The sequence below is a fragment of the Pygocentrus nattereri genome, chromosome 18, assembly GCF_015220715.1.
Source record: "Pygocentrus nattereri isolate fPygNat1 chromosome 18, fPygNat1.pri, whole genome shotgun sequence".
NCBI classification, from domain to species: domain Eukaryota; kingdom Metazoa; phylum Chordata; class Actinopteri; order Characiformes; family Serrasalmidae; genus Pygocentrus; species Pygocentrus nattereri.
The window spans coordinates 27,188,467-27,204,600 of NC_051228.1; the positions used below are offsets into that span (position 1 = coordinate 27,188,467).

Consider the following 16,134-nt stretch of genomic DNA (forward strand, 5'->3'; position numbering starts at 1 on the left):
TGCATGTTTGTGGACGCATTGTTTTATGATCAATTTGAGATTAAATGTACTTTTGAAAAGTTCCCAAAAGATTTTTTTTTGTCCCATTATCAGTATTAAACATACAAACTAGGACATATTGAGATTCACTGATCATTGTGAATAATAAATAAAATGACTGTTAGCATCGGAGACATTGCAATCCCTGGATTGTATCACATTGATTGAATTATGCTGAAATAAAACATTCAGTGGAGCCCCTTTAAGGGAATGCAGTGAGGTCATTAACATTGTTGCCTATGAATTCCCAAGCTAATGATGGCCAAGATCACTACATTCAATAATAAATAAATAAATACATACATACATACATACATACATACATACATACATACATACATACATACATACATACATACATAAAATTTGTCATTATAAATGTTTTGTTTTGAGTCATACTTTTGCCAAAAACTCCTTTTCCACAGAATGGGATGGAGTATTTCCTGGAATGGTAATTTGCACAAGAGCAATATAACCTGGAATTATTTCTAGCGTTAATTTTATAGCAGATAAAGGGCAGTGACATTGATTCCACGCTCCTGTTTTAGGAAACAATGTCTTGAATAGTTAGTAACTTGATTGATTCTTGCAGTGTAAATCATTTCACCTCCAGTTTGAAGTCTAAGACAAAACCCAAAACTCCACTTGCATTTGCCAAATGAGGGGTCCTGCAAAGCTTTACTTGCTCTAAAAAATGCAAAGTGAAAGAAAATGTAATGTTCTTTTAGGCCTATTACAGATGGTAGTAAATCATCATTCGCCTTTGATACAGATATATGCATGTCTGTTATAACTCCAGCGAGGACTGGATTGGATGAGACAGTCCGGAGTAGCCCTCATCACCACAGCTTCATTAATGCGCTAATAGCCGGACCAGTGGTGCATTCCACAGCATTCCATGCTAATAGAGCGCTGTGTAATTATGTGGCCGACCTCAGAGTGGACCAGCTGCTTAAGGCCTGCCAAATGTGGTTTCCTACTCATGGACCCCTAAAGCAATTTTATACGAGGCTAACTCAACTATCGTAAAGATTAGCGGAACGAAGAATAACAGTGGCATAAATCTTGACTCCCGAGTGTTGATCTTTTTGATGTTGACGAGAGGGAACACGAAAAGCGAAGGGGGGTAGGTTTTGGCTCGACTATTTTCAGAAACAACATGTTATTAGGATCTGAAACCACTAGGCATAAATTACGGCCTGTCTTGCACAAATGTAATGGTTCTCACATATTATTTATTGTCAGTAGGAAGTTGTTCTTCAATGTTGAACAAGAATGTAATTAGTATGTGATGATCTTCCTAAACATCACTTTAGCTTCTGTTGTTGGTGATTATCCGTGAGCGAGATGTGGCCTCTTACAGCGCTGAGTTATCTTAAGTCAAGGTACTGCGGATAGTCACTGCTGTTTTTGGCCCAAAAAGCCTCAGAGATCTCTGCCATATCAGAAATGTCAGTACTATTACACTATTATCCCTCATGTTGTCTTTGTAATTAAATTAATTTGTTTTTTCACTGAAAAAAAATCTACTGGACTTCTCCATTTCATGATTAACGGGTTGTTGCTTTGGGCAGATTTACATCGATTAACTCATCTCTTCTAAATCCCCACCTTTGGCAATGCCCATTCTCAATATTGTCTTAGCACTTGGAATCTTTATCTGTATTATGACGCTGTTGGATGTCTTTAGGGCTGGGTGGTATTCACTTGTTTCATACCTTCAAACTGGCTCCAAATATTAGCACAGTATACAGTATTTACTGGTATAAAAACATTGGGAGCAACACAAAAGCATTTTGGTTGCTTTTGTGCCATCTCATGCTGCGTTATTTCAACATCAGAAATAATAAATGTTTTGTTTGCATATATGGTCACTAAATAAGTTAAGACAGTGTCAATTTTCAAGTCATTATTCAAAAAAGGTCAAGACATCTATTTAAGAAAAGCTAAATGTTAAACAGCGCTGCTCACAAGGAGAGAGAAGCTGGTTAGCCTTAGCTAGTAACAACTCTGCCCATGTTAGATAGCAGGCACAGAACATGTTACGTTCTGGCTAACTAAAGCTTTAGTTTTGATGATGATGATGAAGAATCATCATCATCATCATCATCATCATCATCATCATCATCATCATCATCATCATCATCATCATCATCATCATCATCATCATCATCATCATCATCATCAAGTCTGAGGGAGTGAGTTGAGCATCAGGCTTTTGAAGGGACAAAAAAGCAAAAAGATCTGTAGCCGGATTGGCTAACTTAACATTAGCTTAGTGAGCCACCCATTGGTGAATCCCATTCTACACCATCAGTCAGTGACCTCTGTAAAATGTAAATGGGTGAAATGTTTATTTGGTTGATGCATCATGATTTTGAAATACTGGGGTCATCTGTAAATACTGCAGTATACCTTATTACTGTTATACCGCTTCACGCTAGTGTTCCGTTTGGTCATCGTCCAGGTTCCAATGTGACATTCCTGTTCCTGAAGTGTTTATTGAATGTTTATAGAGTCTCTAGTGTCCAGATTTATTTCAATAACTGTTACTTCTAAACATGCAGTAAAGGGCTTTCAAATGTAGCAGGTCCCTTCTCCAAGGGATTCTCTTTACTACAGCAAATGGATATTTCTTGTCATTTCATCTTGAGTGAGTATCATTGTGCGTATCTGTCTGCTGTTAAAAAGACTCAGTTAAGGAGCAAAAGTTGTTTTTTCCATCTCATCAGACCCAACTTGGCCTTACTTGGAGCATTAGTTGAAGATTAGTTGAACATGAAGAGGGTTTTTTATCACTAAATCTCTCAACACTTCTCAATAACTCAAAAGCATGTCCTTGCAGATCCAAAGTTGTGTCAGCAAGAATTTGCTAACGCTCGCTCTGTCTGTCTTCCATAGCGGCCGAAGTGAACCTGTCAGAGTCTGGGGAGATCGAGCCATTGGCTGAGGCCCAGAGTGGAGGCTTGCCAACAGCTGAAGGTACAGTAGAACAGCCCTGAACTCACCAGCAGAGCCCTGTAGCCATACATTAAAAACCAGCCCATGCTTTGTGTAGCCATGTGCTACACCCTAAATTAGTGCTCAGCTGCTTGCTATCAGAGAGGCTAATTGCCTGGTGTATGTTTGCTTTTATCTGCATTAGGGAGTAGTAGTTTACTTAAGGGTTATTGTCAGTGGACATCACCCCAGGGTTTCTAGACAGAATATTCTTCCTGGTTCCTCTATGTTCTTTCTTGGAGAAGCCCAGGTTGTTTCTTGACAGCTACAGCCTTAAAGGCCCCAAACACTACCCCTGCTATCAGGTAAATTCCTGGCCTACATGCATGGCTAACTCTTGGTGATTACAACCTGCGGAAGTGATTAGTCTTGAATACAGCTTTAGCTCTGATGGGTCGCTCTTCCTCCCTTCTTTTCTTGGCTTCTTTCTGCACATACCACAAACCTAAACCTTGAGGCAAAACACACACCCCCGCCCCATCTCCTTGACAGCACTGACGACTAGCAGCCCCTCAGACCCCACACTTCCATAGAATGAAAAGAAATAATGACTTTGTGAACATTTATAATGGGAATAGAAAGGCTTCTTATGAAGATCTAAATCTTGATATATGGCTTAATGTTGCTTTTGCATCTGTATGTTAGCTTTTGGCGTGCATAAATCATGGAGTAGGGAAAACGTACCACTTCATCCTGCCAGGTCCATTTAATAGTTTAAAACGTTTAAAAAACGTTTTATCAAAGAGTGTCAAGAGTTTCGGACCTGTTTTTGTTAAAAATAGCAATGTGAAGTTCTGAAATTGAAAATTCAGCCAAAAGTACACACACACCTAAGCCGCTTCTCCTTCTGGGTCGCAGGGACAACAATATGTCTTAATGTCTATTTGAGATCACATAACTTCTCAACATGCTTTAAGACAAATGTGTAATAGTTTAACCATGCATTTTGCACAATGCTAAATAATGCTCTTAAGCATCCATTACTTGTTGGCAGCATCATTAGCCACGTAGCAAAACTAAAGAAGCAAACTTCAGACCACCAATGTCTTGGTTGATTCCATTTGGCGTAGGGAGAAAAGTGTATGTTCTTTCCGTATCAGTTACTTTAGAGAACCTTAGCATCTTAAGGTCTAGAACTGGTTATTGTGTCATGCTGTGTCAGAAAATATCCAAGCAAGTCTTTTTTTAATATTCCTTACCATCTCAACACAGTCTGAGGCAAGTGTGTGTGATGGTTTGTTTTGTAGTTTGCACAATGCTAATGCTATTAGCACAATGCTATTTGCTTACGTTACCTGTTGGCTACATTAGCCTCGTAGCTCTAGGGCTAAAGTGAAGAAACTTTGGAAAGCAAACAACACTGATCCAAGCTGGTGTATGCTGGTCTGGGGTTGGTTTTGCTTATTGCCCAGTGTGGTTATGCTGGTTGACCAGTGTACTAGCATCCAGTACAAAGCACATTCTGGGTTTGGTGGTGATTAGCATTACAGCTTCTATTGCTGCAGACCAGCATCCAAAACTCAGCAAATAGTCCTTTTGCTGGTGACTGGCATTTGTTACCCCCCCCCCCCCCTTTTGCAAGGACATCTTGGCTTATTGACTTCATTTGGGTTAAAGGGAAAGGGAAGTCTTCATCGAGGTCTTCTCTTAGGGTTAGGAGGGCTCTGGGTTGTGTTTAGGCTTTTTTGAATTAGTTCTCTTGAAGGCAGGATCAGCACCTTGGTGTCTGAATAAATTTTAAATTATTGCCATTTTTACACTTTCTAGCATAACGGATGGGGAGAAAAATGCCACACACTCAGGAATGAGGTCATATTTTAGAGTGGCTAAAAACACAGTGCAGTATTTCAAACAAAGCCGTTGCTAATGGATCCCAGTAAAAATAATCTAACACTCTGTCTTATGCTGCATAATGCCAGAGCTTTGTTGCTTTAGTGTGTAAGTGTGCCTCTGTCATCACTTTGTGTTCTGTACGTCTGATTCATTGGCACTCAGTTGTCTTTAATAGTCGTTAAATATATTTGCGTGATGGTTTTGGCCGTCCTGCTCATTTTCATTACACAATCTGCGAGGCCATTTACACAGCTGAGTATGTATTGGCTCAGTGGAAGGAGGTGGCATTTGCTCAAAGAAGCAGGAGCGTGTAGTGATTTATTTCCCCTGAAAGTGCAGAATCAATCAGGCTTTCTGGCTCGATACCCGACACCCCAGTGCTGGAGATCTTACCCCATCCAGGTAGTCTGGCTTTTGACCAGTATTGATGATGGATAAATACCCTGCGGGTTCCTAAATCAGGCCCTGTTTCAGGAGCGTGGGGCTTAACAGCTGGAAATGCATTTTGTTTCAGTGCCCCGGGAGACAGAAACATCCGTTAGTTATCTATACAAATGTATTTTTCATGCGTGTTTGCATTTTGTTGTACAAGAAGGAATGTGTTTGTGTGAGTGCACCTTGGATTCACTTCAGAACAACTGCCTTTACTTTAGCGTCCTGGGTTAGAACACTACCATTTAAAAGTTTGTAATCAATATTCAATAAGGATTGGAATTGATGTTTTCTAAAACCAGACATATATATATATATATATATATATATATATATATATATATATATATATATATATATATATATATATATATATATATATATATATATATAATGTGTGTGTGTGTGTGTGTGTGTGTGTGTGTGTGTGTGTGTCTGGTTTTAGAAAACATCAATTCCAATTTATATATTTATATATATATATATATATATATATATATATATATATATATATATATATATATATATATATATAATATATATATATATATTTATATTTATATATATAAAAAATATAAAAAAAAAAAATATATATATATATATATATAAAATATATATGTATATGAGAGGGAGGGAGGGAGGGAGAGAGGGAGAAAGAGAGAGATTCTAAAATGACTGAGAAAGCTTTTAACAGTGTCCAGGGAAGTTGCAATAAAATGCCTCATTTCAAATATGGTGATCAAATCTGAATGCAGATAACTTGACAAAAAATGTCAATATTTGTAAAAAACAAAAAAAAAACAAAAGTAAAGTATTGGTGATTTTTATATATTTTTATGTTTGAATTACTTATAATAAAAATGCTTTCTTAAATTTCTTTCTTAAATTGCATCTGAAAAACTGTTTGCCTGAGTCCTCACACTTGCCTAAAACCAGTGTTAAATAATCTGAAGTAGATTTTGTGATCTATAAAAATGTATAAAGATACACTGCATATTAGGGGTAATAATGCATCTTCACATTGTGATTTTGCAGAGCCACATATTGTACTATGCAAAACCCAGTTAAACTGGACTAATTGTACTCTTTTTATTATACATGCAGTTGGAAGGTGTTTAAGTAATGATTTCCACAAAAAGCTTATTGTCAAGTAATTTATACAGATAACAAACATTTGGCATTAAGATTAAGTGACCCTTATTAGTCCCTCAACGGGGAAATTTCACCTCCGCATTTAACCCATCCATGAAGTGCAACACCACATACACACTAGGGGGCAGTGAGCACACTTGCCCGGAGCGGTGGGCAGCCCGATTCATAGCGCCCGGGGAGCAGTTGGGGGTTAGGTGTCTTGCTCAAGGACACCTCAGTCATGCGCTGTCGGCTCTGGGGATCGAACCGGCGACCTTCCGGTTACGAGGCTGCACGATTATGCAGTCTAGTACAATTGTATTGTTCGGACAAAATAGTTTGCAGATGATCAACACCAATTGGCAATTTTCTCTTGTGCCCCTCATTTCTCCCTGCTCTAGTGTTTTTAGTAAGTTGTGCCAAGAAATGATAGTTCTCATTTTTCTTTATTCACATTTAGTTTAAAATATCCTGAGAAACTCTGAACCTGGTACTGTGACTGGAATTGAGTAATGGACTGAGTTCATCATTACACCCCTGCTACTTATCGAAAACATCGGACACAAACATTTAGAGCCTGATTTTTCTGTTTGTTTGTCCATTTTAATAAAAAGCTTACCAGCGCAACTCCAGCACAAAACTGAATAACTAACTAAACATCTGCACACCAAACAGGTCTCAAGCGATTTTGGTTTGGAGTGAGGAGAATTTTGTTTGAATTATTTATTTATTTTTATTTTTTTAAGCCTCTTGTCAACCATCTGAGGCCTGTATATTGTACATACTTTTATTCCTTAAAGTGCTTAAAATGTTGAATAAAAAATGTAACAATACCTTTTAGTGTCTTGTATATACAGTGAAATGCAAAGGTTTTGCACCCCCTGGTCAGTCTGTTTGTGGAATAAAAAATAAGTTAACAGACCCTCTACAGGGAAGGAACTTAAATAGCCCAGTGCCCAGTTACTATTTGTTTTTGAGTTCAACACATTGGGAAAAAGTACAAATATAAAATGTGCCTTACCTTTTGCACAGGCTGTATTTATTTTTTTTTTCAATGTGTTAAATTTAGCAAATGGACAGTAAATGTGCAGGCGTGTGGTTCTCTATAGAGAATTTATTAACTTGTTTTAACTTGGAAAATCAACACGATGTCATTTGACCAGGGGTGCCCAAATTTTTGCACACGACTCTAATTTGCATCGTACAAGTTATTTAGCAAAAAATACTTAATATGACAAGTGGTTCCAAACAGTGGTGTGTGAGTCACCAACTGAGGGCCATGTAGCCAGTGGTTGGGTCAGGGTGGCCTGCATTGTATGTCTCAGTTGCAGCCAACAAACCGACACTGGTTTGAATGAGAAGTTTAAAGAGGCAGGCAGGGATTTTAAGAGAGAATCCAGGGAGGAAAAGGGGGCTGAGTTCCAAATGGCTGACTCGGAAGCTTTAATTAAACATGGAGCTGGTGACATCATCGGTGAGCGCTGCTCTGTGGTGATGGGCGCCGTTAGCAGAGTTTCCATTGCGTCAGGTCTGAGGCTGCCTGAAGCCACTGCAGCACAGCCATTTTAAGCAGCCTCTTGTGCAGTCAGCGGCCTGGCTGAGTGATCCGCGGGCATTCCTCTGCTGATTCAGTTGAGTGTAATTTGCAGTGGAGGGAGCGAAGGTAAAGCTGAAGCTGAATGTGTCTCTATGGGCGTTCTTTAGATGACTCATAAAGTTAATGGCAAATGCCACTGGCAGTGTAGAGCACAAATATGCAGCCTCACTGTTAGAGTGGCTGCTAATCAACAGTTTAGGCCCTTAAACTACAGACATGCTATTCAATTAGTGATCTTAAAGCTTCTTTTTCAGTTAAGGCTACGCAGAAATGTTTGTGAGATGCAGCATATTTGTTTTTTTTTTCTGAGGAACAAATAAAATGTAACCAGCAAAGCAACAGTGCTTTATTTAAAAAGGCTGCCTTAGATGTAAATTGAACTAAGATCAGACTGTTTATGTGACGCTGTGTTACTTATTCAATGTCTGCATTTTATTTGCTTTACTGCATTTGTAACTCTACAGAAATAAATGTCCTCATGTTTCTCTGTAATGCTAAGCCAGGTGGATCTGGTCCTGATTTCTACATTTTATGAATATTTATGTATCTGCATCTGCAGATCTGCACATGGAAAATATTGGATATTGGCATCAGCCCATGTGCCTGTATCATTGCATCCCTAATATCATTATATTGCCTCTTTTAGTGTAAATTATTCAGTAACTAATGAAATTAATGAAGCCAGTATGTATGTTATGTAGTTATGTGAGTGAGGAATTGAATTAAAGTAAAATACAAACAAAAGTTTGTAAGCCCTGGTCAAAGTACACACACTTTTTAATCGTTTTGTACACTACACATCCTCTACAGATATTGATCTTAACATTTATAATAAGATTTTATATATACATATTTAAGAGCTTATATCCTGTTGATGTCCCTGTATAACATTTTTTGGGTTTTATGTAGCAAAAAAAGTTCTTCTTTTTTAATCTTTTTTCAACCTTTCTTTATCCCTTCAAATTAAACAGGCTGGTTTTGTTACTGTGCCTTTAATGCTGATATATGGAAATAAGCTGTTTTTTTTTATTTTTTTTATTTTTATTAGCTGTCCTGTATTAGCTGTCATGTAAACAGCACTCAGAGCTGAAACACTTCTTGTACTCAGTATGAATGGGTGGGGATAAACTGCTATAGGCTGAATAGGCAGATATATGTAAATGAGCTGGCTTCAATGACTTCACAGAAACAAATCAAATTGTATTTATTTTTTGATTATGTATTTAAAAAAGGCTTTTCCATGCTATAGGCCATTTGAAGATGTGCAGAAATATATTGTCAGTGGGGGATGTGTACATTTACATTTATGGCATTTTGCTGACGCTCTTATCCAGAGCGACTTTCAATTTGATCATTTTTACACAGGTAGGCCAAGGCAGTGTTAGGAATCTTGCCCAAGGACCCTTATTGGTATAGCGTAGGGTTCTTGCCCTGGTGAGGGATCGAACCCCAGTCTGCAGCGTAGAAGGCAGACGTGTTAACCACTACACTAATCAACCACCACAATATTTATTTACTTGTTTATTTATTAAATAGATAATTTACAACTCTGCAGTAAACAGGTATCTATATATAGTATCGATATATCTATGGCCGGGTATTTACTGGATCAGTGTTAAGCGCCTGTCTTTGAGGGATTGTACTGGTCAAGCCTCGTAGAGTATGAGTGCTGATCTAATCAACAAGATCAAATTTCTTTACATTTTTTTTTTTTTTTTTTTTTTTAATAAATATTTTTAGGATGATCTTACTGACAGGAGCAGATCATACATCAGCACTACTGTCCTCTGAGAAGGTTTCTTCTTCTTTTTTTCTTTCTTTTTCTGACCATATCAGGGCCCATCAGCCACCAGACAGCAGCACAACACAGCTTTGAAAGCTCAAGAATGGTCCACTTAAGTCCTTCCAGCCTGTGGGTTTTCCCTTTCTTTGTGCCGGGGGAGATCTCTGCCATGGCACCTTTTAAGGGTACATATCATGCCATCCTCAGGCTGAAATGCAGCACGTCTGTGCTTGTCTTTGTCCTGTTGCAGCTTATGAGCTGACAGCCTTTTCTCTGTTTTAAACTCTGAGCTCTGGTCACAGATGAAGGAGACTGGAGAACATTAAACGGTTATTCCATAATCTTAATGAATAAATGGCAGCAAACAAGCTTTATATTAATAGTTAAAAGACCAGATTGTGGAAGAAAGATGACAAAATGGCAATTCAAACAGTTTGAGAATGGACAGGCATATTCACTGTGTTTTCGAAGGCTAGCAGGAATACATGTATCAAGTGATAAATATGCTAGTTTGTGTTTCAGTTAATTAATAGGAAAGTTGGGCTGTTTCTCAAAGCAGGACGTCACGGTTTAGCCAGACAACTTGAGCCTGAAATCAAGCCTTCACAAAACCTAATATGAACAGCAGCAGTGAACTCACTTTATTAGAACAGTTAACAACTTTCTCAGATAACTCTGGTTTAGATACTCAAGCTATGATCAATCCTAGCACACGTCCACATAAATACATGACAACTGACGAACGGCCAGTTGTGTGAAGTTTGAGTCAAGTGGCTTAAGAAGAAGAGAAAAAAAATACTGCACAAATGTACAGAGAGCAGAGCATTCATCATAGATGCAAGTTATTGCTTGCTTGAGCAATAATTGCTTGATGTCTTGACTTTGACATACAGTTATTGTGCTCAGTAAAAATGAAAGAATAGATGATGAATAATAACCAAAGAATTAGGGGTGGGTGCTGATAATTGTCATCCCCCCTCTTTAAAAGCACATGATGCCCTAATTTAGCTAAAGTCCAGCAGTGAGGTTGTTAAACTTTACCTTCCTCTGCTTTCACTGCAGACTGGCAGGGTCGCCTACAGAGCACCGCTAGTAGCCTGTTAATGAAGTGATGTTCTATTTTATTTGAGGTTTGTCTCTTTTCATACTGAAAGATTTCAACCACTACAACTTGTAACTGTTCCAAGGGGCAAGGTGACACTCAGAAACAAGGGGTAGGGGTTAAAATAAGAAATGGTATTGGCCCAAGTGGACTTTAAGGGGAAAATGGAAAAGAAAAGGAAAAATGTAGGATATGGGCCTTTACAGTGCCGTGAATTTTGAAGGAGACAATGGAGTATATTGACGCTGTCCAAAAAATAAAAAATCACTAGTTTTGTCCATTTTTGTTTTTCATGATGATTTCATGATGAACAGATCAAAAGAAATGCTCTAAAATCATGTCGAATAAAAAATCTCTCTATATGAACTTCATTAAAAGCTAAGGACGATTTTACCTACTCTTGTGATGTAACTATTTGGAGATGCAGAATAAGCTCAGCAGAATAAGCTATTTCCATTCTAGTATTTTACTTTTATATAACTGGAACAACTGAGAGAGCAAGCATTCTGCTGTACTTTATATCAAGTAGAAATCTTGAGCGCTGTCAGACAGATGTGACCTCCTGCTGCTCATTCTCAGTGCTCTGTTTATCTGTGTTTGTTCCAATCAGTGTTTTTGCGTTGGCCAGCAGCCCCATGGCCCTCAGGGGAGGAAGACATCAAAGCAATTGAATTATTCTGGATTTGGAATATTCTTCCACTTGGGCCTGGCCTCTCCTTGGCCTGTTAGCTGCAAACGTTTTTGATTTACTTTGCACCACTCATAAGTGAGTTATGGCTTGGCAGCAGGTGGTATCCAGTCGTGCCTGTTTGCAAAGTACAGTTTGTCCCTGTTTGCAGCGCTTGCTGCCCTGTTCATGCCCCCTCTGTGGTATGTCCCGCATAATCGGGGGGCTTGATTTAATGGGACGTTGCACCTAATGCTTGTGAAACAATGGGCTAGTGTTGCACCAATTTTCTACCTCCTGCATAAACTGCTGTAGTGTGCCTTAGCATGCTAATGCTAACTGCCCGTGCCGCACAGGTGGTCTTGTGCCTCCAGTCTTGTATGAAGTGTTGGCAGTACCGTGTGTGTGTGTGTGTGTGTGTGTGTGTGTGTGTGTGTGTGTGTGCGCGCTTCATCACAGCTCTAACTGAGCGTGCCCTGAACAGCCATCCTGAGAGTCGTTCTCAGCCACAATGAGAACCTGAAAGAACCTGTCTATATCCCAGAGTGTCTCTCTCGCTGCACTGTGCAGTCTGTTTCAATCCGTTGCTCTTTCTTGCCTTCTTTTTCCCTTATCTTCTTTCTTGCTCTATTTCGCTTGCTTTACTTCTAGATTACAGGTATCAAACCCCACCCCCCATGACCTCTCACATCCTTATTCACACACACACTCTCCCCCTCTCCTACTCTCTCTCTCACTCTCACTCTCTCTTTTTTCTGGCCTATCTGTTTCTCCGCTGCTCTTTTTGCTCTCTCTCTGCCTCTTTCTTTTGCTTACTGTCTCTCTCCAATCTTGCCTTTCATCTTTTTTGCTCTCTCTGTTTCTCATTTGCTCCTCTCTCTCTCTCTCTCTCTCTCTCTCTCTCTCTCTCTCTCTCTCTGTTTCTCTGTTGCTTTTTGCTCTCTCTGCCTTTCTTTTACTTTCTCTCTCCTCTCTCTCTCTCTCATTCTAACATGTCTTTTCCACACTCACCCTTTTTCTAGGTTAAAAACAATGCACATCTTGCTCTCTCCTCTGTTATCAGGATGTTAGCTTTTGTAGAAACAGCTGAACACAGTTGTTTGAGGGTGTAAGAGCTGCTGTTTAACTCCCTTTGTTGAAGGTGTGATGTGCAGCAGAGTGAAGGTCATGCACATTTTCATACCCCTAATAGAGTGAAATTCAGGCTGTTTAAAAAAGGCCAATACAATCCAAGCATAAGCTGATAAGCTTGATAGGAGAAGTCAGAGGTTGCACTGCACAGCATGGACAAACTACTGGTACTGTGATTATACTGCTGCATCATATGATTAATCCAATTCATGATAATGAAGCATTTAAGATTAAATATTGAAAGACTGCTGGATTCCACAAATACCTTAATTTACTACCTTAAATACCTTAATTTGGTGGTTGGTATAGTGTAGCGGGGTAACACCTCTGCCTTCTACGCTGTAGTCTGGGGTTGAATCCCCTGCTTGGACAAGCACCCTACACTATACCAATAAGAGTCCTTGGGCAAGACTCCTAACACCACCTTCGCCTACCTGTATAAAATGATCAAATTGTAAGTCATTCTGCATAAGAGCGTCAGCCAAATGCTGTAAATGTAAAAATGAAAACACTTACATTAACAGAACACAGCAATCCCATTATGATCGCTTTAAAGGCTCATTTGCATATTGCAGCCTGTTGTGATCTCAGTATTACAGAATAACAGACAATATATTGTGCTGTCTTGCTCAGTGCACTTCCATTTATGGTTATTCTTTTAGTCAGTCTCATGCTCTGCCTTGTGGGTAAGGGCAGCAGTAGTGTGGACAGACATGAGGTCAGTTTGTACAGGGGCTGAGGCCTGGTGGGAACGCTCTGAGTGGCAGAGTGGGCCTGGTGTCTGGGTGATAAGCTCTGGCACTCAGGTCTGAAAGTGTTTTGTTTATTTGAGCTTCGTCTGGCTCCTCACCCACTGAGGTCACACCTTTCACATACTGAGACTGACCAGAGTCTGTCTGTCATCCATCCATCCATTCATCTCTCTCTTGTTTCCTTTTTTCTCCTTCTTTCTCCCCTCTTTTTCTTTCCTGCCTCTTCCTGTCTCAGCCTCTCTTTCCTCTCTCATTCTCCTCCTCACTCTTTTCCTGTTTTCTCTCTTATTCTTAATCTCCCTTTTTCTCTTCTCCCTTTTTCTGTATCTCTTTCCCTTTCCTGTATTTCTCACTGTCTCCCTTTCCTTTCTCTCCCTCTCTACCCATTTTTCTAACCTTTTCCCCTTCTGTTTTACTCTTACCATCTCTTTCCTAACACCCTCTCATTTTTCTTTCTTTGTTTTTTTTTCTCTCCTTCTTTCTTTCCCTATCTCTCTTCCACTCTCTCTCTCTCTCTCTCTCTCTCTCTCTCTCTCTCTCTCTCTCTCTCTCTCTCTCTCTCTCTCTCTCTTTCTCATTCTCAGTCTTACTCGTGCACTCTGTCTCTCTTCCTCTCTCTTTCTCACCCCCCCACCCCCCACAGTCTTGTAGCATTCCTTAGCTTTACACTAATGTGTCATCTCTCACTCGTGTGTGTGAGCAGTAGGAAAAAGCTGTGACCGGCATTGGCTCAAAAATCTCCTAAATGCTAAAGTTATGCATGCACAACCACAGCATCTCTCAGCTCCTCTCTCAGCTCCTCTCTCAGCTCCTCTCTCAGCACCTCTCTCAGCTCCTCTCTCAGCTCCTCTTGTGTTATGTGAAGTGCAGAAACAGATTTCAGTCACTATAAATGTAGCCAAGATACATTTTATTTCTGAATTTTGCTCCTTTTTTACCAAGTAATAAAAACCTATAGCAGTCAGTTTGCATGGTTCAGTCACACGCTTGTCTCAGACCGTTGGTTGCTACATTTTTATAGATGTAGATAAGTGTTATACAGTGTTAAAGCCCACATAAGCAAACCTCAAACACCACACAGGTCTTGGCTCCTGGTTGACTGACTAAAGTTATATTAGTTGGAGTTGGTTAAGTAATTTGGGTTAAAAAGGGGGTGTAAAGACGCTGTATTATTGTCTTATATAAAATTCTGTGTAGAATTATTGCAGGGTATTGTATCGTAATGTATTGTGACTAGTATGTTAGCTTGTGACTAGCACGTTAGATCAGGTCACTACAAAGCCCAGCTTTCCTTTAAATGTTGTAGTTTTGTTATGTTGAATGCATTAAGAAATGTCATTTTAAGCCATGTGTCTTAGCCATTCAATGTTAACTTGTGGCTGGTCTGTTAGCTTGAGGCTAACATTAGCTGGTGACTAGAGAGTTAGATCAGGTCACTACAAAGTCCAGCTTTTCTTTCAAATGTTGTAGGTTTATAATGTTGAATGCTTTAATAAACAGAAATATGAACATGTGATTTGAAGCTAAGTTCTTAGCCCCTCAATTCAATATCGTATCACATCGAACCTATTATTAATTTGTTAAATGGCTGCACAGCTATGGGAAATGGGGAACAGCTATGGGTAATTTATGACCAACAGCTCAGTTTTCTAAAATGAGTAATCACCATGCTTTTTTACACCAAACACAAAAAGCACTCTGTCAAGTTCCTGCGGCTGTCTTCTTCCCGCAAGTCATCCGTTTTGTCCGCTCCATGTTTGTCATAGTTGTCAAAGTAGTCTAACAGTGAGCATGACCTTTATGGGATAGATGTCTTACAACAAAAAAAAAGATCCCTCAGTATTGAAGATCTGCCAAGACCAACAGAACCTTTCCTGATGCTCATTGTTCACCCTGCAGCCATCAAGCTGGGGCTGCTCAGAGGAGCATGTTTGTTTCAGAGGTTGAAAAAAAGCTGCAGTTACTTGATCCAGATGTGGCGGATCATGCTCCCTGAGTTCAGGGGTTTGAGAGTGATCAGACTCAAAAGCAGGGTCAGCACCGTGGTCACTGACTTCTGACCGTTCAGTCAAAATTTATTTTTTATATTTGGCATCTAAAGGAGAGCCAGACGCAAGCGAGACCAGAGTTCACAAATGTTTAAAGTACACAATTTAAGGGTGTAAAAATCAGTGAACCATGACTGTTAGAGTTCAGCATCCGGGTCAGGCCATAACTGTCACAACTCAGTCAAAAATGAGCGGGGACAAAAAAAGCTCTCTACCATAATGGTAACTTTTGTTTGCACCTCTATGGAATTTCAGTGCTATGTTGGCACTAATATAATAGGATTCAGGTGAACATTTTTTTGGCTGCTGTAAACATGGATATTTGAATCTTGTCAGACATTACATGTTTCATTTGATATTTGTAACATGCGTTAACATGTATTTTACCTCACAGTAGCTTTACAGTGACTAAGCAGGGTCCTGGCGTAGCACTCCTGCTGTTTCCCATTTCCAACAAACGACTGAAATGCTTTGGTCAGGATACCACTCATGCTCACAATCAGTGACTTATCTAGAACTTCCAGAAGTCACTTTTTTTCTAATGACATTGATCCCACTCATTGTAAATCCAAACACTGATTTCACTGTTCTTGATTCATTTAGTTGTTTATCTGACACG

The 16,134-nt window shown here is 39.4% G+C and overlaps 1 protein-coding gene across 2 annotated transcripts in view; it reads left to right on the plus strand.

Annotated features, from left to right (window-relative positions):
• The window catches only part of ror2 (receptor tyrosine kinase-like orphan receptor 2), a 108,572-nt gene that overhangs the window by 69,439 nt on the left and 22,999 nt on the right, over positions 1-16,134 (plus strand). For both annotated transcript variants that reach the window (XM_017697354.2, XM_017697355.2), the window contains exon 2: positions 2,941-3,021. In XM_017697354.2, coding sequence (XP_017552843.1) covers positions 2,941-3,021 — 81 coding nt within the window. The remainder of the gene's footprint in view (positions 1-2,940; positions 3,022-16,134) is intronic.